Source organism: Aspergillus saccharolyticus (assembly GCF_003184585.1).
Source record: "Aspergillus saccharolyticus JOP 1030-1 unplaced genomic scaffold BP01scaffold_46, whole genome shotgun sequence".
Classification (NCBI taxonomy): Eukaryota; Fungi; Ascomycota; class Eurotiomycetes; order Eurotiales; family Aspergillaceae; genus Aspergillus; species Aspergillus saccharolyticus.
The window spans coordinates 174,082-192,883 of record NW_020290656.1 but is presented as its reverse complement, the minus strand read 5'-3'; the positions used below and the strand labels follow the sequence as shown (position 1 = coordinate 192,883).

At 53.4% G+C, this 18,802-nt stretch overlaps 6 protein-coding genes across 6 annotated transcripts; 3 read left to right on the top strand and 3 right to left on the bottom strand.

Moving 5' to 3' along the window:
- Positions 1–1,061: 1,061 nt before the first annotated feature.
- Positions 1,062–4,423, top strand: BP01DRAFT_167300 (NEDD4 family E3 ubiquitin-protein ligase). The gene is made up of 10 exons (XM_025570746.1): positions 1,062–1,332; positions 1,490–1,512; positions 1,593–1,631; positions 1,689–1,794; positions 1,855–1,988; positions 2,050–3,265; positions 3,316–3,609; positions 3,667–3,804; positions 3,854–4,249; positions 4,308–4,423. Exons 1-10 carry the CDS (start codon positions 1,313–1,315, stop codon positions 4,405–4,407), a joined length of 2,466 nt encoding a protein of 821 aa, XP_025427512.1. The 5' UTR covers positions 1,062–1,312; the 3' UTR covers positions 4,408–4,423.
- A 586-nt stretch (positions 4,424–5,009) lies between these two features.
- Positions 5,010–7,807, bottom strand: BP01DRAFT_327581 (putative alpha-glucosidase). The gene is made up of 2 exons (XM_025572916.1): positions 6,018–7,807; positions 5,010–5,931 (listed from the first exon to the last, which is right to left on the bottom strand). The coding sequence occupies exons 1-2, from the start codon at positions 7,651–7,653 to the stop codon at positions 5,015–5,017; spliced, it is 2,553 nt and encodes an 850-aa protein (XP_025427511.1). The 5' UTR covers positions 7,654–7,807; the 3' UTR covers positions 5,010–5,014.
- Positions 7,808–8,354: 547 nt separating this feature from the next.
- On the top strand, positions 8,355–10,642 carry BP01DRAFT_348992 (putative MFS transporter). Its single transcript, XM_025573743.1, has 9 exons — positions 8,355–9,032; positions 9,095–9,192; positions 9,258–9,559; positions 9,617–9,884; positions 9,943–9,964; positions 10,022–10,119; positions 10,172–10,236; positions 10,298–10,333; positions 10,393–10,642. The coding sequence occupies exons 1-9, from the start codon at positions 8,510–8,512 to the stop codon at positions 10,607–10,609; spliced, it is 1,629 nt and encodes a 542-aa protein (XP_025427510.1). The 5' UTR covers positions 8,355–8,509; the 3' UTR covers positions 10,610–10,642.
- Positions 10,643–11,150: 508 nt separating this feature from the next.
- BP01DRAFT_407051 (uncharacterized protein) lies at positions 11,151–13,399 on the bottom strand (the record flags this gene model as incomplete). Its single annotated transcript, XM_025578786.1, has 3 exons — positions 11,151–12,550; positions 12,582–13,198; positions 13,260–13,399. 3 exons carry the CDS (start codon positions 13,397–13,399, stop codon positions 11,151–11,153), a joined length of 2,157 nt encoding a protein of 718 aa, XP_025427509.1.
- A 400-nt stretch (positions 13,400–13,799) lies between these two features.
- BP01DRAFT_348990 (putative C6 transcription factor) lies at positions 13,800–16,908 on the top strand (the record flags this gene model as incomplete). Its single annotated transcript, XM_025573742.1, has 16 exons — positions 13,800–13,882; positions 13,938–13,967; positions 14,027–14,058; positions 14,134–14,193; positions 14,270–14,680; positions 14,737–14,752; positions 14,811–14,934; positions 14,991–15,324; positions 15,387–15,510; positions 15,565–15,580; positions 15,641–15,740; positions 15,793–15,812; positions 15,875–15,998; positions 16,131–16,370; positions 16,482–16,615; positions 16,742–16,908. Exons 1-16 carry the CDS (start codon positions 13,826–13,828, stop codon positions 16,906–16,908), a joined length of 1,989 nt encoding a protein of 662 aa, XP_025427508.1. The 5' UTR covers positions 13,800–13,825.
- Positions 16,909–17,004: 96 nt separating this feature from the next.
- Positions 17,005–18,713, bottom strand: BP01DRAFT_426320 (putative mitochondrial carrier protein (Ymc1)). Its single transcript, XM_025579789.1, has 5 exons — positions 18,437–18,713; positions 18,270–18,281; positions 18,078–18,214; positions 17,374–18,002; positions 17,005–17,303 (listed from the first exon to the last, which is right to left on the bottom strand). Exons 1-5 carry the CDS (start codon positions 18,540–18,542, stop codon positions 17,273–17,275), a joined length of 915 nt encoding a protein of 304 aa, XP_025427507.1. The 5' UTR covers positions 18,543–18,713; the 3' UTR covers positions 17,005–17,272.
- Positions 18,714–18,802: the final 89 nt, after the last annotated feature.

The window sequence follows — 18,802 nt, the reverse complement described above, 5'->3', positions numbered from 1 at the left end:
GTAATGCTCGGGACAAGTCTTGGAATGAGTTGACTGGGGTCAATAGGAGCGTGAGAGAAATCAGACGGGAGAAAACATGACCGGGGGGAGTTCATTAGATGCAAAAAAGAATCTTGTTGCCTTGTTCAGCAGGCCATCAATCTCCCTTCAGACTGATTGATTGGCGGAGAATCAAGTATTGTTCTATTTATTTCATCGCCCAGATCAATTCCAGTGCAACTCATGATGCGACTGAAATCTAATCTATCCTCCCTTAACTCTCCTCTGCTTTCTAATTGGAAAAGAAATGCATGAACAGTGGGAGGGATCCAAGGGAACCTTGAAGGTAGAGGAAGGTTATTCTCTCAGTCGGCGCGCCAATTACTTCATTACCTACTCCTGGTGTTCTGCCGTCTGGATAACTCAGTTGGTAGTGGGATTTCACTGCGGGAAATGAAATAAGAATTGTGCAAGGGTGAAAGAGGATCAATGTAACAGATTGTCAGTCTCAATAATAGATGTTGTGTGGAGGTGTGAGTGAAGTAGTTGTAGTCAGTCAGTCAGTCAGTCAGTCAGTAGTCAGTGATGACTTTAGTTACTCCTACTCTTACTTACAATCGACCCTCTCCCCTCGCACTTCCTCCTTTCCACCACTGCACTTCCCCTCCTTTCCCTTTGCCACGACCACCGACCACCACAACCACACCACCCTTTTTTTTTTTTTTGTCCCTTTCTTTCCTCCTTTCTATCATTCTCTCCGCCACGAATTAGTCGGCCAGGTCGGAGCTTTCGTTGAAGGTTCTACAGGCAGTACTTACTTCCATTACTAGAAGTACTACTGTTCTTACCGTCCAGTGCGGTTATCCTCCTCCCAGTTTCTCCTCCTGGTTGAACCCCTCGCTCGGTCGTGATTGGTTCCGAAGGCGCAACGTCAGGACTGCCCTGCTCAGCCCCATAGAAGTCCGCGCGCCTCCATCGTCAAGCCTTAGTGCTCGCGCTCACTCTTTCTCACTCTCCCTCTCCCTTGAATCGTCTGGTTATCGCCGCTCCTCGAGTTTTCGCTCGTCCGACCCTATCTTCTCGTGTCGCTTCCGGTTTAGGCCCTCGATTCCATTGAGTCGATCACCTTCACGTCCTTCCAACCGCCCAAACCCCACCGACTTTTCCCATTCACCATCACGACCATCACCCACTCGACTGCTGTTCTTGGGGTCCGTGCCTGTCAACAGCGGTGCATGCGCACGCCGCGATTCACCCTTTGAGGCTTGCCCGGATTGGCCTTTTGCTGCACCCAGAGGCACTTTATTGCCTGCCCTGATCTGTTCAGTTCAGGATGGGTTCCAACCTGCCCGCGTATGTGCATACGCTCTTCCCCTCTTTTCCCCCCTCCAACCACCCCTCTTCCCCCTCCTCCCTTGCTTGGAGTCGGCGACATCGTTCCTTCGACGATATATCTCCTGTGTGCATAATCCGGTTCTCGAATAGATGCTAATAGATGTCATTCCTATAGCCAGCCAAATCTTCGGGTCACAAGTAAGAAGCACCTGCCCCCTTTTTGGACTTCGCGGAATGTCGCGTGCGAATGGAAACTGACGGAGAGCGTGGTCTTACAGTCATTGCTGCGGACGGTTTATACAAGCGTGATGTTTTCCGTAAGTTCCGCAAGGTCGTCTCATCAGGTCTTACTTTTGAGGACTCATATCAAGCAGGTTTCCCTGATCCTTTTGCGGTGGCTACCGTCGGTGGAGAGCAAACCCATACGACCTCGGTGATCAAAAAGACGCTGAACCCCTATTGGAATGAAATGTTTGATCTGTAAGGAGCCACGCGTGGTGCAACCCGCCATTTTCGGAAACTGACGGTGACATCCTGCAGCCGAGTCAATGAGGATAGCATTCTCGCAATCCAGATTTTCGATCAGAAAAAGTTCAAGAAGAAGGATCAAGGTTTCCTTGGTGTTATCAACGTACGGATTGGAGATGTGATAGATTTACAGATGGGCGGTGATGGTGAGTGACTATGTGAAACTCATTCCGGGACCCCTGCGCTGACGCAATTCATCCGCAATAGAAATGCTTACCCGGGACTTAAAGAAGTCCAATGACAACCTCGTCGTTCATGGAAAGCTTATCATAAATCTGTCCACTAATCTCAGCACGCCGATTCCCAACCAGGCTAATGGTCTGCATCGTTCACATGTGCAACCCTCAACGTCGAGTGGACTCGTCCCGCAAATGCCGCCCTCACACCCTTCCGTTGGTCCCAGTCAGGCCGATTCTGCTGCTGCTTCCACTGCATCCTTGAACCCACAGCGTGTTCCATCGACCACCCGACCGACCAGCATAATTGCACCTCCACCTAACGGCGCCCCCAGTGCCCCGCCAAATGCTCAACAAGGCTCTCGTACCAACTTGAGCTCATTTGAGGATAGTCAGGGCCGTTTGCCCGCTGGTTGGGAACGTCGAGAAGACAACCTGGGACGGACCTATTACGTCGACCACAATACACGGACCACGACCTGGACTCGACCATCGTCAAACTACAATGAACATACGCAGCGCACACAGCGCGAAGCCAATATGCAACTAGAGCGTCGGGCCCATCAGAGTCGAATGCTGCCGGAAGACCGCACGGGTGCCAATTCGCCGAACCTGCCCGAGAGCCAACAGCAACCGGCGCCTCCCCAGGCCCAAACTCCGCCGGCAGGAGGTAGCGCCAATGCAGTCTCTATGATGGCCACGGGAGCTACCACTGCAGGCACTGGTGAGCTCCCCCCCGGATGGGAGCAACGCAACACACCCGAAGGCCGGCCATACTTTGTAGACCACAATACCCGCACCACGACATGGGTGGACCCTCGCCGTCAACAGTACATTCGTATGTACGGGCAGAATTCCAACGGTACCAACACCACAATTCAACAGCAGCCAGTGTCGCAGTTGGGCCCGCTGCCCAGCGGATGGGAAATGCGGTTGACGAATACGGCCCGAGTATACTTTGTGGATCACAATACCAAGACGACTACCTGGGACGACCCTCGTTTGCCTTCCTCGCTGGATCAGGGCGTGCCGCAATACAAGCGCGACTTTAGACGCAAGCTGATCTACTTCCGGTCTCAGCCCGCCTTGCGTATCATGTCCGGACAGTGCCACGTTAAGGTCCGACGTAACAACATCTTCGAGGATTCGTACGCCGAGATCATGCGGCAGAGCGCTTCCGATCTTAAGAAGCGCTTGATGATCAAGTTCGATGGCGAAGACGGTCTGGACTACGGCGGTCTTTCACGGTAAGTTGGCCCCGAGTATCGTGGGTTAACCCAGGTCTGACAAGATACAGTGAATTCTTTTTCCTTCTCTCTCACGAAATGTTTAACCCCTTCTATTGTCTTTTCGAATACTCCGCGCACGATAATTATACCCTGCAAATTAATCCTCACTCTGGTGTGAACCCGGAGCATCTGAACTACTTCAAATTCATTGGACGAGTTGTCGGCTTGGCCATCTTCCATCGTCGTTTCTTGGATTCGTTCTTCATTGGCGCTTTCTACAAGATGATGTTGCGGAAGAAGGTCTCGCTGCAGGACATGGAAGGTGTCGATGAGGATCTGCACCGCAATCTGACATGGACTCTGTGAGTGGCCCGGACGCGCCCCGGACGCTTTAAGTTATGTGTTCTAACAAATAGCAGGGAGAATGACATCGACGGAGTCTTGGAGTTGACTTTTGCGGTCGATGACGAGAAGTTTGGCGAGCGTACCACTGTTGATCTGAAGCCCGGTGGTCGCGATATTCCGGTGACTAACGAGAACAAGCATGAATATGTCGAGTGAGTACACCATCCTTGTCACTCTAGTAGATTTCGCTGACAGTCAAAGATTGGTGACGGAGTGGAAGATTGTGAAGCGGGTGGAGGAGCAGTTCAATGCCTTCATGTCTGGGTTCAATGAGCTGATTCCGGCTGATCTGGTCAATGTGTTCGACGAGCGCGAGCTGGAGTTGTTGATTGGTGGTATCGCGGACATTGACGTCGATGATTGGAAGAAGCACACCGATTACCGCGGCTACCAGGAGCAGGACGAGGTAATCCAGAACTTCTGGAAGATTGTCCGCAGCTGGGATGCAGAGCAAAAGTCTCGCCTGCTGCAATTCACCACCGGTACATCGCGTATTCCGGTCAACGGATTCAAAGACTTGCAGGGCTCGGACGGTCCCCGCCGTTTCACTATCGAGAAGTCGGGCGATCCCAACGCATTGCCTAAGTCGCACACCTGGTATGTCCACGTTTTCTTCTAGTCTGTCTCCTGTGGCTCGCTCGCTAATTGTCTCTAGCTTCAATCGTCTTGATCTTCCTCCGTACAAGACCCACGAAGCTCTGGAACACAAGATGTCCATTGCTGTAGAGGAGACATTAGGTTTTGGACAAGAGTAGAGTTGCATTGTCAGAATAATTGCATATGACCTCTACATCGACGACCATGACGACCGGGTCGAGCGCCATGGGCTGTGAGTATGGCGCTGGCTATAGGACGCAGCTTCTAGCATCAAGAGATGACCATCCCCCACCTTCATGGATAATATATTCTCGTTGCATGCGCGGAGGGATTGGAGCCGAGCAAGCAGAGCGAACAGATGTGCGGGAGCCTGAGGGACTACTTTTGTGTGGACTGTCTTCATTTCCGATTGATTTGTATATATTGCGTGGATAACTGGAGCTGCCATTTATTAGGCTAGGCTGGATAGTAAATAAGTCAACTAGTGTAGATTTGACCCGTCATCCCAAGGGTCAGAGTCGTTACCCAATCCACTTACTATAAGTTAGTTTAGAGCGAATGATGGATGGATTGATCGGTCATCGGGCCTTCGCTGAATTCTACGAATCAAAGTCTCCTCCAGCTACGTAGGGGTGTGGGTGCCATGAACTTCTAGGATTGTGATCGGTATCTGTTCAATTCTAATCAAGCATGTCTCGTACAACCCTTCAGCTCCGATGATGTGGTGCTCACGCGGCCAGTTTCCAGGCCGGCAGCTGTTCTCATCTAATGCTTGAAGGTATAGACTCCGCGACCCCGGCCGTCTTTCCCTTTCGACACCACCACACTCCCATCCTCCGAAACAACGTGTCTCTCATCGCCATACGGCAGGATAATATCCAGATCCCTCCAAGCCGGAACAAACCCACTCGTCTCGTCGCGCGCCAAACCCACCATGACTTTCTCGACTGTGGCGCTATACCGCACGGTATACCTCGAGATCCTCGGCTGCACCGAGATCCCATCGTCCTCGTACCAGGTCGTGGAAAACACCTGGTCGTGCGAGGTGCCCTTCGGCGGGAAAACCTCCACACCGCGATAATCGTCCAGCTCCTCGACGGCCACCGAGGCCGCGGTCTCGTCGCCCGGCACGCGGGTCTGCACCGCCTTGCCGACGGGAATCGCGCCGCCGACTCTGGCCAGCAGCGGAATCGACTTCTGCCACTCGGAGGGGATCTCGACCCACTGGCCTGAGGCCAGGTAGTTGTACGGCTCGTTCATGTTGATGAATCCGTAGTCAAAGCCGCTGCTGCGCGGCAGATAGAGCCTGGCGACGCTCACGCCGGGCTCGTAGACCCCGCCGACGAGGATCGTGTCGCCGAACCAGAACTGCTCGTCGCCCGATTTCAGAGCTTTTGTCCACACCTCCGGGTCGGATTCGTAGCCCCAGCCGACCCAGCGTTGCGGCGGGGAAGCCGTCAGGTGGCTCTCGAGACCGAGGGAGTAGATGTATGGCAGGATCTCGTAGCGGCGTTTGATTGCGTCCCGGACTAAGGGCGTGATCTCGGGGTACATCCAAGGCTCGATGATTTCGCCGACGGAGGTGTTGCCGGGGGAGGTTTTGAAGCAGTTGATGGCGAAGCGCGGGGAGTGGATGCCTAGTTGGATCCAGCGGAGGAGGAGTTCGGGGGAGGGTTGGGGTCCTGGATTTTTTTTTGGTTCTGGTGGTTAGATTGTGTGATAGTTGGGAGAGTTAGGCTTCCGGTGGGAAGGGCTCTTTCTTTCTTACCTTCGAAGCCGCCGATATCATGGCCGCAGCATTGTAAAAGAGAGATCCCTGCGCTCAGTGACAGGGCGTTCGCACCCTTCATGCTCTCCCAGCTCGTCACGTTGTCTCCGCTCCAGGTACTCGCTGCGTAGCGCATGGTGCCCGCCGTGGCGCTCCGCGTGAGCACGAAGGGTCTGTAGCTGGGTTCGAGGTCCAGCAGGGCGTCGTGGGAGGCCTTGCCCATGAGCTCGGTGTGCAATGCCCGACCCCAGAGTCCTACGGTGTTGTTGTTGTTCTTGGAGGCCGCCTGCCTGGCGCTGGCGTCGGACACAGCGGGTGCATCACCGGCCAGGCGCCAGTCGTCGTTTGGAAGCGTGTACTCGTTGTTGTCGTTCCACATGCCGTCGATGCCCGCACGCTTCAGCCTCTGCACGCCATCGTACCACCACTGGAAGGCGGCGGCGGAGGTGAAGTCGATGTGACAGCCGTCACCTCCCGTTGCGCCCCCGGCGCTCCAGAGCCTCATGAACCCGGGCGCGTCTGTCTCGGGGTCGTTGAAAAACCCGTTCCCGTCCACCAGCTTCTTGAAGTCCGGATGCGAAGCGAGCAAGAAGGGCTTGATGTTTGTCAAGAGACGGATGCCCCGCGAGTGGTACGCTGCAATCCACTGCTCCGGGTCTGGAAAGCGGTACTTGTTCCAGGTGAAGACGTTGCGGACCTTGGGCTCCGTCTCCGCGATCGAATACCCGGAGCTCATCTGGTGGGCCGAGCAGGGGATGTCGTGCTCCCGGAGCTTATCGGCGAAGTCCATGAGCGCTTGGTGCGCGGGCGGCTCGTCCATCATCGTGTACTTGTACCCCCCGGAGATGTACCCATAGGCCCATCGCGGCACTAGAAGAGGGAACCCGACGAGCTCCGCATACGACCGGACGACCTCCTTGAGTGTCTTCCCGACGATGAGGTACTGTTCCAGGCCGCCGTGATCCTGGCGATAGACCTTGAAGTGTCCCCAGAGGCCGTCGACTTCCGAGCCGACGGACCAGCTGCCTCGGCCGTGCGTGGTGGAGAAGATCGCGACGCAGCCCTGGGGCGTCGCCTTGATGAGGAGTGGGATGTGCTTGTAGAGAGGGTCGGTGTTGTAGACGTCGTAGCCGAAGCTGTCTGTCGCGGAGAGAATGAAGTGGCGTCCGCTGAGGTCCATCGGGGCGCGCTTCTCCCCGAGTCCTACGTGCAGAGCGTTGCGGTCGTGCTCGGTGTAGTGCGCTATGCCGGTCCCGTCTGCGACGTATGAGCGCAGTGGCAGATCCCGGTACAGTGGCTGGTCATGTCCCTTCAGCGACAGCGAGACCACGGGCGTGTTGGCCCATTCGACCGTGGCCGTGACGTCTCCGACTTGGATTGTTCTGGCTTGCTCATCGCTTGTCGTGGAGACGTGGGTGTGGGGAAGATCTGTGGCGGGTCGGGTGACGCTGGGGTGAGGAGGGAGGGGATGGTCTGGCGACGAGAAGGTGACTCGGAACAGGTTTGCGCGGATGGGCTCGAAGAAGAAGTCGAACTGACGATTCCGGGTTGTTGAGCGGAGAGAAACGCTAGGAGACTCCTGGGAATCTGTAGAGATTGCCTCGTAGTGCTTGGGACAGAATTCCTTCTGAGGCATGATTCAGGCGCACTCGACTCGGACAGAGAGAAATGGATGGGGGATGGGGATGGTTAGGGCTCGCAGATGCGAAGTACAGGGAATGAGTGATGTGAAGTCAAAGTCAAGTTTGAGATGGCGCCAGGGAGCTTAGTATTTGAGTGATACATTTTTGTTGGCTGATCTGTGCTGTTTCGTAAGTATCCCAGAGGCAGAAAGAGTGTAACTATAGACCATCGTCGGGGTTCGGCTGCCATCTCCGACACCCCCACATTCTGAATCTCCCCCACATCCGACTTTCTCCCCTCATCTTATCCCAATGCAGTCGCATTCGTCTTCAACTATCGGACTTGCAGCCCGATCCCCCGAAGCTAAACCGTCTTCCACGTCAAGCATGATAGCATCTGCCCACTTTTGAGCCATTTTCCGGCTCATCTGCACGGCTATGGCACGGTTGCGCCAATCAGACACCCACGTTGAGTTTAGTCCGAGAGCTTTCACACCACCCCATACTCCGTCATGCTGGGCTAGACTGAGAGGATCTCACGTTGATTCGGCAGTTGTGAAGCTGTACAGCAGACCTCAGACACACTTTGATTCGTCCCCGCGTCGGGAGGGAGATGTCTGGTCCGGGGCTGGGGTGACGACTTTTCCCCACGGGGGTGGTTTGACCCAAGGACATGCCGTGCTGCGAGCCTACATCAACATCTACTACGATCGAGTAAAAGGGCGCCATGCCCCCTCCCTTGGGCAACTCCAGTTCTTGACCCGCAGTGTCTACGTCTCTAGCTTCTCGCGTTACATTTTGCAGTTTTATTAGGGCTATTTGCTTACCCGCCAGCAACAATAGACAAGATCCACCACCACAGAAGACACGATGTCACCTCAGCAAGAGGTCGAACATGGGAAGCATGCACAAGATGAACAGATCGAGTCTGTTGGAATTGTGCCTACTCAGACCCAGGAACGTCCGGTTGAGCCCAGACTGGACAAAGCCCTGGAGCTTGTTGTAGAAGCAGGCCACTCTACTGTCTTGACCCCCGAGAACAATGCTCGAGTACTGAAGAAGATTGACATGCGACTTTTGCCTATACTTCTGGGGATCTACTTTCTGCAGCAGCTCGACAAGTCCACCCTCTCCTATGCCTCGGTCTTTGGTCTTGTGGAGAAGGCTCATCTCCATGGCCAGATGTATTCCTGGCTAGGGGCTGTGGTCTACCTGGTGCAGCTCGTCGCTCAGCCGTTTGTGGCTTACATCCTCGTCAAGGTGCCATTGGGAAAGTTTTTGGCGGTCACAACCTTTCTCTGGGGTGTGTCGCTGACGTGCATGACCCCGGCGAACAATTTCGCAGGGCTGTTGGTGTGCCGCATGTTCTTGGGGCTCTTTGAAGCTGGTGTTCGTGAGTTCCCACCGTGGTCCGCTTCGTCTATCGGGACGGGTGCTAATGTCGCTGCATCATAGCTCCGGCCTTTATCGCCATCACTCAGATGTGGTATCGACGTATCGAACAGCCTGTGCGACTTGGTTCATGGTATGCTATGAATGGCGTGGTCTACATGGTCAGCACCTCTATATATTGTTCTCTAATCTGCCTTTTGACTGACAGGTTGGGTTTACTAATTAGTTCGGAAGTTTAATAACTTATGGACTCGGCCATATCAGCTCGTCGGTGTTCGAACCGTATCAGATCATCTTCCTGTTCTTCGGCCTTCTCACGATCGTGTTCTCGGCGTTTATCTTCTACTTCATGCCCGATTCTCCCGTGCAGTCGACATTTCTAGGCGAAGAAGACAAGCTGTTGGCTATCGAGCGAATCCGCAGAAACCATCAAGGGCTTGAGACTCATGTTTGGAAGTGGGAGCATGTCAAGGAGGCTTGCCTTGATCTCAAGTCTTACTTTTGGTTTGCTTTTACCTTCTCAATCTCGTAAGTACCCCCTTCTCACTCTATGCAATCCGACGAACCGTGTTGAACGTTCCCAAGGATTCCTAGCGGGGGGATTTCGACTTTCGGACCATTAATCATTGAAGCTTTTGGGTTCAATCAATTTCAAACCATCCTGTTCAACATCCCCTTTGGTGCGGTTCAACTCGTGGCAACCATGGGCGGAGCCTGGTTGGCCACTGTTCTCAAGATGAAAGGACCAGTAATTGCGCTGCTTTGCTTGCCTGCTATTGCAGGCTGCGTGATGTTGCTGCTCATTCCACACGATGGCCAACACAATGGAGCCCTACTCGCAGGATATTATATCGTGAGTCCATAAGCTATTGCTACTCAAGTGACCTTCATTACTGACACCGAGCCTTCAGGTATCTGTTTATCCCGGAATCAGTGAGTTTATGTTTCATCGAGATGCTGCGCGCAAAATCAAGCTAACAACCATCCCAGCACCTCTCATCTACTCCTGGTCTGCAGCTAATACCGCCGGGGAGACCAAGAAGAAGATTGTGAATGGAATAGTCCTTGTGGGCCAATGCGCCGGCAATGTAAGCTCGACCCTGTGAGTAACCAAGGTGCTTTTATGCTGATCTATGGGAGGTCCTTGGCTCAAACTTATACACGACCACCGACGCACCGTTATATAGACGGGGCTTGCGATCGAAGTAAGCTGGCCCCCCCACGCTCCAGAAACACCCTGATGCATGATTCTAATCATGATCATAGTCTCGCGATGTTCTGCGTTCTGGTCCTGCTGTGCATGTACGGCCCCATCTATCCCTAGCCGCTGTGCTGTGTCCAGTGTGTGCTCACAATCCTAGATTGAATACGGCGTACCTCTCCTTCCTCAACAAGAAGCACGAGCAGCAGCGAGTATCCATGGGCAAGAGTGCCAAGATCATCGACCACTCCATGCAGGCTGTCGGGGTGGTTGAGGGAGATAAAACGGACGAACCCGTGCAGCCTGCTGTGACCGAAGACAATGCGTTCAAGGACCTGACGGACTGGAAGAACGAGGACTTTGTGTATGTGTACTAGCGCGAAGCGGAATGATGTTTGGACGGCGTGCGGGAATGCAACTTTCTTATCCATTGATTGTGATTGAGGTCTTCGGGGTTCAAGCAATCAGACCCCTTTCATTCTATTCATGTAGAACGCTCACTGGAGCCGCAGTCATGGCGCTAGAGTGAGCAGGGCGGACGAGCTTCTCAATGCCGAGAGGTCGGACAGCGCATAGCGGAGAGAGTCTGGTCTTCATGAAGGGCGGGGGAACGATTACCATGATACCCATCCCTATCTCGACAGTGCATAGAGTTGCACCGACACGTCTTCTACATAATCAACCCTCCGCGAGAATGTATGTCTCACTTGGGGCTATTGCTGTGGTTATAGTACTCCAATCATCGGTCAGCAACAGGTGTTTTCTCGCTACTCAGGGAATAGTTATTCGATGGGAGCATTGAAACTAGGATACTCATCAAATCTAAAGAGTTGTATTGCTAATAACATGAGTAGTGAATATTGATGCGAAGAGGAAGGTAATGCAATGCTAGGTAAGCAACTCCGTCCTGTATTCTCATCAGAGTGTGGGGGGAGGATACAGATTCCGCCAATAATACTTTCGGATAATCTTCAGGCACTCGAATCTGTTGTAATGTGAGTTATTCCGAATGCGGCCCTCAGAGTCGTCCTCATCAGTAGACTCATCTGAATCATCCTCGGGTTCGTATGGATTATCCTCAAGACCGCGGCATAGGTTGGACCAGTACCACTGGGCCTCCTCTTCAGGGATCGTGTTGAGAGGAGTCTTCAGCCAAGCATCAGGACAAGTCGCAATCATAGACACCAGTGCGCGGCAACGATGGTCATCCCATGACACCGCGCGCAAGAGTGCTTTGATGCACCCGACGCGGCCGGGGGTTTCAGTGAGTGCGACCTGCAGCGCGCTCTGACCTGGGGCATCCTCAATCCCCGCTAGGGGGTCTGCGCCATGCGCAAGAAGAACTCTAATCAGCCATAGTGTCTCCGGATCATAGTGACGGAAACGCGACATGACCGTAGCGAGGGCCGTAAGGCCTCTAGTACTGCTGCCATCGAGTCGGATGGCCTTCTCGCCTCCCGAGTGCTCACGGACAGGGGAAATGTGCGTCAGAAGCACGCAATGGAGAAGCGGCAGTTTGAAGTTCTCGTCCAAATCAGACCTGTAGACACCGTTCATATCGAAACGAGCGTCGAGGAAGAGCTGCATGATATCCGTTTGCACGCCTCGAGCTGCCTCCACGAGGACCTCGCCATGCTGCTCGTTGTCCGGGTCGAGCTCCACCCCAACATGGGCGAGCGTTTCTCGGAATGTCTCGACCGGCCCGTATTGAGCAGGGAACTTCAGGAGCTTGATCGGATTCGGGAAGCTACCGTCTTCAGCTGGTGAGAGATAAACATACTCCAGCATCTGAAAGAAGATGGCAGAGTCACCAATATACAAAGCTGTCCTGAGTGGACAGGGGTAATGATACAGTATACTGTCAGTGTTACGGAGGAGTGCCCATCGGGAGAGTAGCATTTCTCGCATGTCCTTGAGCTTCTTCGATATGGTTAGGCTGAGGAGACCAGGCCCGTCCGTTCTGAGCAGCTCATCTCCGCCCAGGTCAGGATCTACCGCCGCTACCAGGCCAGGGGTCCACTCAGCTTTGATAGCGCTCCTTGCAGTGTCAAAGCCGGCACTAACAAGCTGCGAAGGATCCGTTTCCTTGACCTTGGTGAGAAGCAACCGCACCATCGATAGATTCTGCCTCTCGGCTGCCTTTTCCAGCGCTTCGCTGATCCAGTCGCCGGTTCCATAGTCGTAATCAATATCATGATTTACGAGTGGCCACAAACCAAGAACAAGCTTTGGATCGTTGGTCGCCACTCCGTAGATGATCAGATCGGATAGATCCTTCGAGCTGGCGTCTTGGATCGCACTCTCCACGCCAATGCTTTCTATGACTCCGGTAGCGAAACTCCAACTCACCTGACTGGATCAGATCCCTGATCAACTTGGTTGAGAATGCTGCACCATTCTGCAAGAGATACCACACAATTTCCTCGCAGCCAGGCACTGCAGCCCGCCGAACAGGCAGCAGCGGGGGATTCTCGTGCGGCAAGAATGGATCTGGGGGATGGATGAATGCATACTGACGATTGGGATCAGCCCCAGCGTCAAGCAACATCTTAACCAATTCCAGGCTGCCGCCATCTGCAGCCCAGTACAGGGGTGACGAGCAATTCTCATCGTCCGTGAACCCTTGACTCATCAAGTACTGCACAAATGGCAGGCTATTCGCATACACAGCACGCGCCATCAGGTTCCTTAGACGTGATCTCTCTTCCTGCGGATGCTCACGTGCGTACGCGAGCCAGAGCTTGAGGAATTTGCCAGCGTAGCTATCCATCGCAGTATCCACATCCTCACTTCTTCTTGTCTGGTGGATCGCAACTTCCAACACCTGCTGACGAATCCTTGCCGAGGCTAAGAGAAGTTCTGGCTTACAGCTTTTGATCAGATACCTTGTAAAGTCCTCGCTGATGCTGAAGTTATCGAACAGTCGCTGCAGATCCAGCTTGTGCGACAAGAGCTTGCCGAACATTCTAGGGTTTGGGTTGTAGTCCCTTCCGACCAGATTCGATCCTGCACATTGGGTGGAGATACTTGCCATACAAGTATTCTTCAGCAAAGTTCGCGCGCAGCCCTTTACAAACGAGTGCAAGGGAGTACAGATCAGAAGCGAAGTCCAGCTTCTCGACAATCATGTGCATGAGTTCCGGGGGAAGACCAAGAAGACCTGGCATTGTGTTCAGATTTCAAGTTGACTTCAAGTTAGAACTTGAGGTGGTGATCATGCAGTGGATGTCTGCTGTCTAGAATGACCCGGATAAAAGCAATCTGAGATCGCGGCAGGTTATATAGTTCTCGTCTGGTAGGATCCATTGTGTCTGTTGTCAATCTTTGAAGTTGTCGGCGAATGTCACCAAGTGTACAGCCAACCGACTCAATGATAAGGGAAACAATGCAAAGCTGGGCTCAGTAGAGGTTGTTGTTGGGGGATTCTCAGCCAAGTCTAAAGGAGTCCATGTAAAACTGGCAGTGGTTTGTTATGGTATGGTGGATTAGCCGAGCCGACGATGATTGACGGCCTCCCCGCCTTTCCTTTTGCATCGACCCACTCACTCCCTGTTCTGTCATGCTTCATTTCCTTTTACTTACTGGATCATATCATGGATTCGGATGACTCGTGCGTGATGCAAGTTGCTATTGGAAAGAAACGAATCCCGGTATACTCTTCTTCTTCGACCTGTCACTGCAGCCAGACACTGAATCCATTGACAGAAAGCATGTAGTGCTTGTCGGCATTCGAAGGTATGGCTTCAAGTCTATCCCATGATGGATGAATCAATTGTAATAACTTCTTCTTGTAGGTGAGGTGTGATGGGAAACGACCCTGCTCAAGGTATCCTTTTCTACTTCGCTCCGATGCAGATTACAACCAGACGAGCATTCGCAATTGATACCTATCCATGAGCAGATGCAAACGTTCACGCAAACAATGCGTCTTCTATGAGGTCCCCAAAGATCCTGCAACCGAGTAAGCTCATCACTCATTGCCCACACATCTTCTCCTCCGGCAACATTCATTCATCGGCTTCTAATGCATACGTAAGGAGATTGCAGAATGTCGAGTCCGAAGTTCAGCGTCTCAGGTCACAGATAGAGGGCATGAACGAGCTTCTTCATCTTCATTCGCAGCGACTCCAGCATGAGGGACTTGGCGAAGTACACACTGATGACGAAATTTTGGATCGGTCATACCCCGTCGAAACATCTTTCCCTGGCCCGGGTCCTGCGATTCCGAATCCAGGGCACATGCCCATGCTCCTCGCTACGACAACCTCTTCTGCTGGGTATCCGCAGGCGACATCTGCCTCGCTACATATCCCATCACCTATAGACACGGAGGCGCAGCCTCCGTGCAGACAGAGGCGCTCTGGATTTGATGTCAGGGAAGATCCAATCTCAGACTTCATATGCAAGGGCTTGATGACTGCTGATCAAGCGATATCTTGTTTTCGAACGTATGTGATCATCTATAGAATGTGAATTGGCAACCCCGCTGATGACTAGGGATTAGGTTCTTCGAAGGCTGCGTGTGTAATCCCGGAAGTCTCCGTACACATGGGTAGCACTTATTGACGGGTTGTCCAGGATAGATACATCCCCATTTTTGACCCAGATGTCGATACATTCACCTCAGTACGCTCGCGCAGTAGCATGTTATTCAATGCTATCTGCACGATTGGTAGCCGTGTTGAAGCAAGTGCACTTGTGGGTAGGTTGTGATCCGTTGGGCCTGCTCTCTTCAGCATGCTGAATATGATGGCGTAGGCTTCGATCCTCAACTTCCTGACTTTCTGCATGCGGAACTCAAGAAATGGATTGGCGTCGTTATCCAAAATAGAAAGTTGACCTGCCTGGAATCAGTACAGGCGCTCCTGATCGTGGCTTGTTATACGGCCGAACGCTCCTTGATATTATCCTTCGCCACCAGAATGGCGTTGGACCTGGGCCTGAACGAGGCGTTTGAGAAGCTGATTCAGAGGCTAACACTCAAAAGAACCGACAGCACCGCGGAGATGCCTGACGATGCCATGGACGCACAGGAGCGCTATTTGATGCGCAAGTCCAGGACCTGGTTCGGACTCTTGGTTTTGGATCATATGTAAGACCCTGTTTGCAAGCTAGGCATACCCCTTAAGATTGATTGATAGCTATTCCGTGCAGATTCCATGTCGATGGCGGGAAGCCACCTGGTATACGCATGAAGGGCAATGCTCGTCGCTGCCGAATCTTGCTGCATCACCCAGCGTCGACTGTACTGGACATGCGTCTCTTTTCTCAGGTTGAGGTACGTGTCTGATAGTTGTCGTGAACTGCCAGTGGAGCTGATCTCTGACATCAGTTGAATGTCATTCGAGGTATGCATCCAATACAACCACTGGGCGGTCCAACGAAGTATGTTAACCAGCGGCAAATAGCCAATATCAACGACACACTGGACGTCCGTGACAGTCTAGCTCGAGAGGCCATAGCTGAGTACGTCCACGAGGCCAAGGTCGACCTTGATCTATGGTTTGAGTAAGCGCTATGCCTTGTACTATTCCACGATCTCAGAACTAACGACGCTCAGCGACTGGCAGCGCATAATCGGTGAGCCATTTAGTGCAATTGACCCAGCCACGGAGCGTACTAAATGCTTGTGCCTCTCAAAGTCAACTCTCTACCAGCCCAAGAGGAACGCCCTTTCCTGTTAGCCGCCCTCAGCGTCCAGCACTGCTGGGCCGAGCTCATCCTCCACTGCAAAGCGCTCCGCTCAATGGGCGTCGAGAACGTAGCGTACGTTAGCAGCAGCCTTGCATCCATCATGAACTCCCGATTCGAATTTCCTTGCTAGCACAATTCACGCCCTTTCTATCTCTCTTGCAAGTTCACAACAAATCAAACAATCACTCACTCCCATACAAACAGAGCAATCACCCCTGTCGAACGCAATATCCTTCACCTCGCCAAATCCGCCGCCCGTCAACATCTCCGTCTGATCAGCCTCGAACCAGCCTTCTACCTCGCAAAGCTCAAATATGCGATGGACTTTGTCTGGGCCAAGTGCGCCTTTTGCTTCCTGTTGCTTCTGAAGCTCTCCCGACTGCTTCCCGAGCAGCGGGACGAGCACCAGGAGCTGTTGGAGCTTGGGACCAAGCTGCTTGCGGAGTTGACCCGAACGACTCGCGGGGAAGCTTCAGCTTTCCACCTGGATGTCGAACGGGGAGGTGACCGGGCCGGAATGACCAGCTCGCCCGCGGACAGTACTCACGGTCCCAGAATGGCCTCTGGTGCTTCAGCCACCAGACCAGAACCAAGATCAGGAAACATCTACATGCACATCCTCCACCTGAGCATTGAGAAATACAGCCGCATCTTCCAGGAACGGAGACCGGGGAAGAGTATACCTACGAGTGGGTATCATGGCGGCAGCGGCGGCAGCGGCAGCAGCAGCAGCAGCGGGACGACTGCCGGTACACACACCCCTGTAGAGGGCCCTCATCCCGCAGAAACAGTAGTAGAGGACACAATGGCAGCAGATCACCACCCCCACTTCTGGGACCTGTTTGACGCCCAGGTCGATCTGCAGTCTTTCGTGCCGGAGCAGTTTGTGCGCGACTGGGACTTTCCCGGCTTGAATCTGTTTTACTTTCCGACGGCGTGGCAGGATTTCTTTGGGGATTTTTCGCTGGGGTTTGGGAGCTGAACTCAGCTAACGTTTAAGGGGTTAATCTCCTGTGGTAAGTCTGATCTGCAGGAGACAAATTAAGGGTTTTGTTATCAGAACCATGTACCATGATCCCGGAGATTCAGCTTGTGTCGAATTGGAATTGCCGGTGTAAGGAAATCTATTCAACGTGGCGAATATCCATGAGGCTCTATATATCACTTCACTTCCAAAGCTCCAGTCTAGAATGCCAGTTGCCCCGTCCCTTGTGCTGTTGAATAAAGTACTCTGGTTGGATATCAGGAAAAGATAAGATAGTAAAGATGCAGGGTATTGGTTGTATGTTTTGTTTTGTTTTTTCTTTCTGAATTGGATTTTTCTGTTTGATTTAACCTGCACTACCTCAACCCAAAGCCCTCATCGTAAGCTCGACACTAAACCACGAGATTAGTATGAACGCAAACTAGCCACCATTCAAGTCGAAAGGGAGTGGGTGAAACATACACAGCAAAAGTACCCGCCGAGACCGGCATCGCCCTCAACAAGGTCGGCCCAATCCCCTTCCAGAAGCCCGCCAGGCCTTCAGCGGCGTAGGTCTTCCTGAAGCAGTCGGTCATGCTCCGGAACTGCTGGTTCGCGCCGAAGCCATCGCACTGCATCTTACTCTTGACGACGTCGAAGGGGTAGCTGCTCAGCCAGAGGACCTCACCGGCGAGACCGCCGTAGGTGGCGACCTTGAGGCTGGAGATCTCCTCGCGCTTGACGTTGTTGCGCTTGGCGTCCTGATTCATGAGGTACTCGAACGCCAGGAACCAGGTGCCGTAGGCCTGGATCTCACGCAGATACGTCACGTTCTGCCCGCGGTAGAGACCCTTGAGCACGCCACCCTGGTTGCACAGCTTGCGGATGCAGTCGATGGGCCCGTTGTACAGCCGGTTGGCGCCGTGCGGCTGCGTCTGCAGCCGGATACGGATGTGCTCGATGGGGCCGGACAGGAAAGAATTGGTGATGCCCGCGAAGCCGCCGGCGAGGTAGTACTGCGTGTAGGAGAGGGTGGGGTCCGCGTATTTCTTCTTGTTAAGCGCCTCCAGGCGTCGCCGGGCTTCGTGGAAGGCGCCGAATTGCACGCTGACCTATATGGTTGGGAGGGGCGTTAATGGAGGTGTGGGGTGAGGTGGGAGCTATTAGGGTGAGATGGAAAGACATACGCAGGCTCCGATACCGATCAGCGGGGTCAGGGTGCCCTTGTAGAAGGCCGTGGGGCCTTCGTTCTTCAGGATCTTCGTGGCGCAGTCCAGCGCACTGGAGTACTGCGTGGTTGTCTGCAGGCGGACCTTGACGATATCTAGGGGGCATTAGGACGCAAATTGTGGATTGACTTTAAAGCACTCGCTACATACCGAACGGTTGTCCTAGCGAGTCGTTAGCACTCGGTCAATGTGCGACGCGATCCATTGAATAGCCGCGGTGTTGAGCGCGGTGAGGCGGAGAAGGACCGGAGGTCCAGTTTCAGTGCCAATCGTGATGCGCACGGAAATATGACAGGAAGCATGAGTTGAGCACTTACCAATGAGCACCTGAGCGATGCCGCCAGCAGCACCGGCCGTCAAGTCCTTGACAGCACGAAGGCTGCCACCACCTTTTTGCATATCCTCAAAAGCCTCGGACTCCATCGCGGGGAACTCAGATCACGCCCGGAAAAGCGAAAACAGGTGGAATGGAGTGGTTTCTCAGAGTTAGGAGGGTCGCAGAAGCAATGGCAGACCGCCTTTCCTCAATTCAAGCACCGCAGAACCCTTGAGCGACCGGTATGAAGAGGAAAGATCAAGAGAGGGCGCAAAGAGGGAGCAGGATGAAAAGAGAACGGGGCTATCACCTCATCGCTCTCCGATAAGCTTCCCCGATCGCGGCCTCCGATTCGGCGAGGGCGCCG

Bases quoted from the DNA above. Each gene is read 5' to 3' on its own strand.
- BP01DRAFT_167300 (XM_025570746.1), top strand. From the start codon at position 1,313: ATGGGTTCCAACCTGCCCGC. The intron at 1,632-1,688 runs GTAAGTTCCGCA...CATATCAAGCAG, and splicing joins ATACAAGCGTGATGTTTTCC to GTTTCCCTGATCCTTTTGCG. The intron at 1,989-2,049 runs GTGAGTGACTAT...CATCCGCAATAG, and splicing joins TTTACAGATGGGCGGTGATG to AAATGCTTACCCGGGACTTA.
- BP01DRAFT_327581 (XM_025572916.1), bottom strand. From the start codon at position 7,653: ATGCCTCAGAAGGAATTCTGTCCCAAGCACTACGAGGCAATCTCTACA. The intron at 5,932-6,017 runs GTAAGAAAGAAA...AAAAAAATCCAG, and splicing joins TGATATCGGCGGCTTCGAAG to GACCCCAACCCTCCCCCGAA.
- BP01DRAFT_348992 (XM_025573743.1), top strand. From the start codon at position 8,510: ATGTCACCTCAGCAAGAGGTCGAACATGGGAAGCATGCACAAGATGAA. The intron at 9,560-9,616 runs GTAAGTACCCCC...AACGTTCCCAAG, and splicing joins GCTTTTACCTTCTCAATCTC to GATTCCTAGCGGGGGGATTT. The intron at 10,237-10,297 runs GTAAGCTGGCCC...TCATGATCATAG, and splicing joins AGACGGGGCTTGCGATCGAA to TCTCGCGATGTTCTGCGTTC.
- BP01DRAFT_426320 (XM_025579789.1), bottom strand. From the start codon at position 18,542: ATGGAGTCCGAGGCTTTTGAGGATATGCAAAAAGGTGGTGGCAGCCTT. The intron at 18,003-18,077 runs GTATGTCTTTCC...CCAACCATATAG, and splicing joins TGATCGGTATCGGAGCCTGC to GTCAGCGTGCAATTCGGCGC. The intron at 17,304-17,373 runs GTATGTTTCACC...CTCGTGGTTTAG, and splicing joins TCGGCGGGTACTTTTGCTGT to TGTCGAGCTTACGATGAGGG.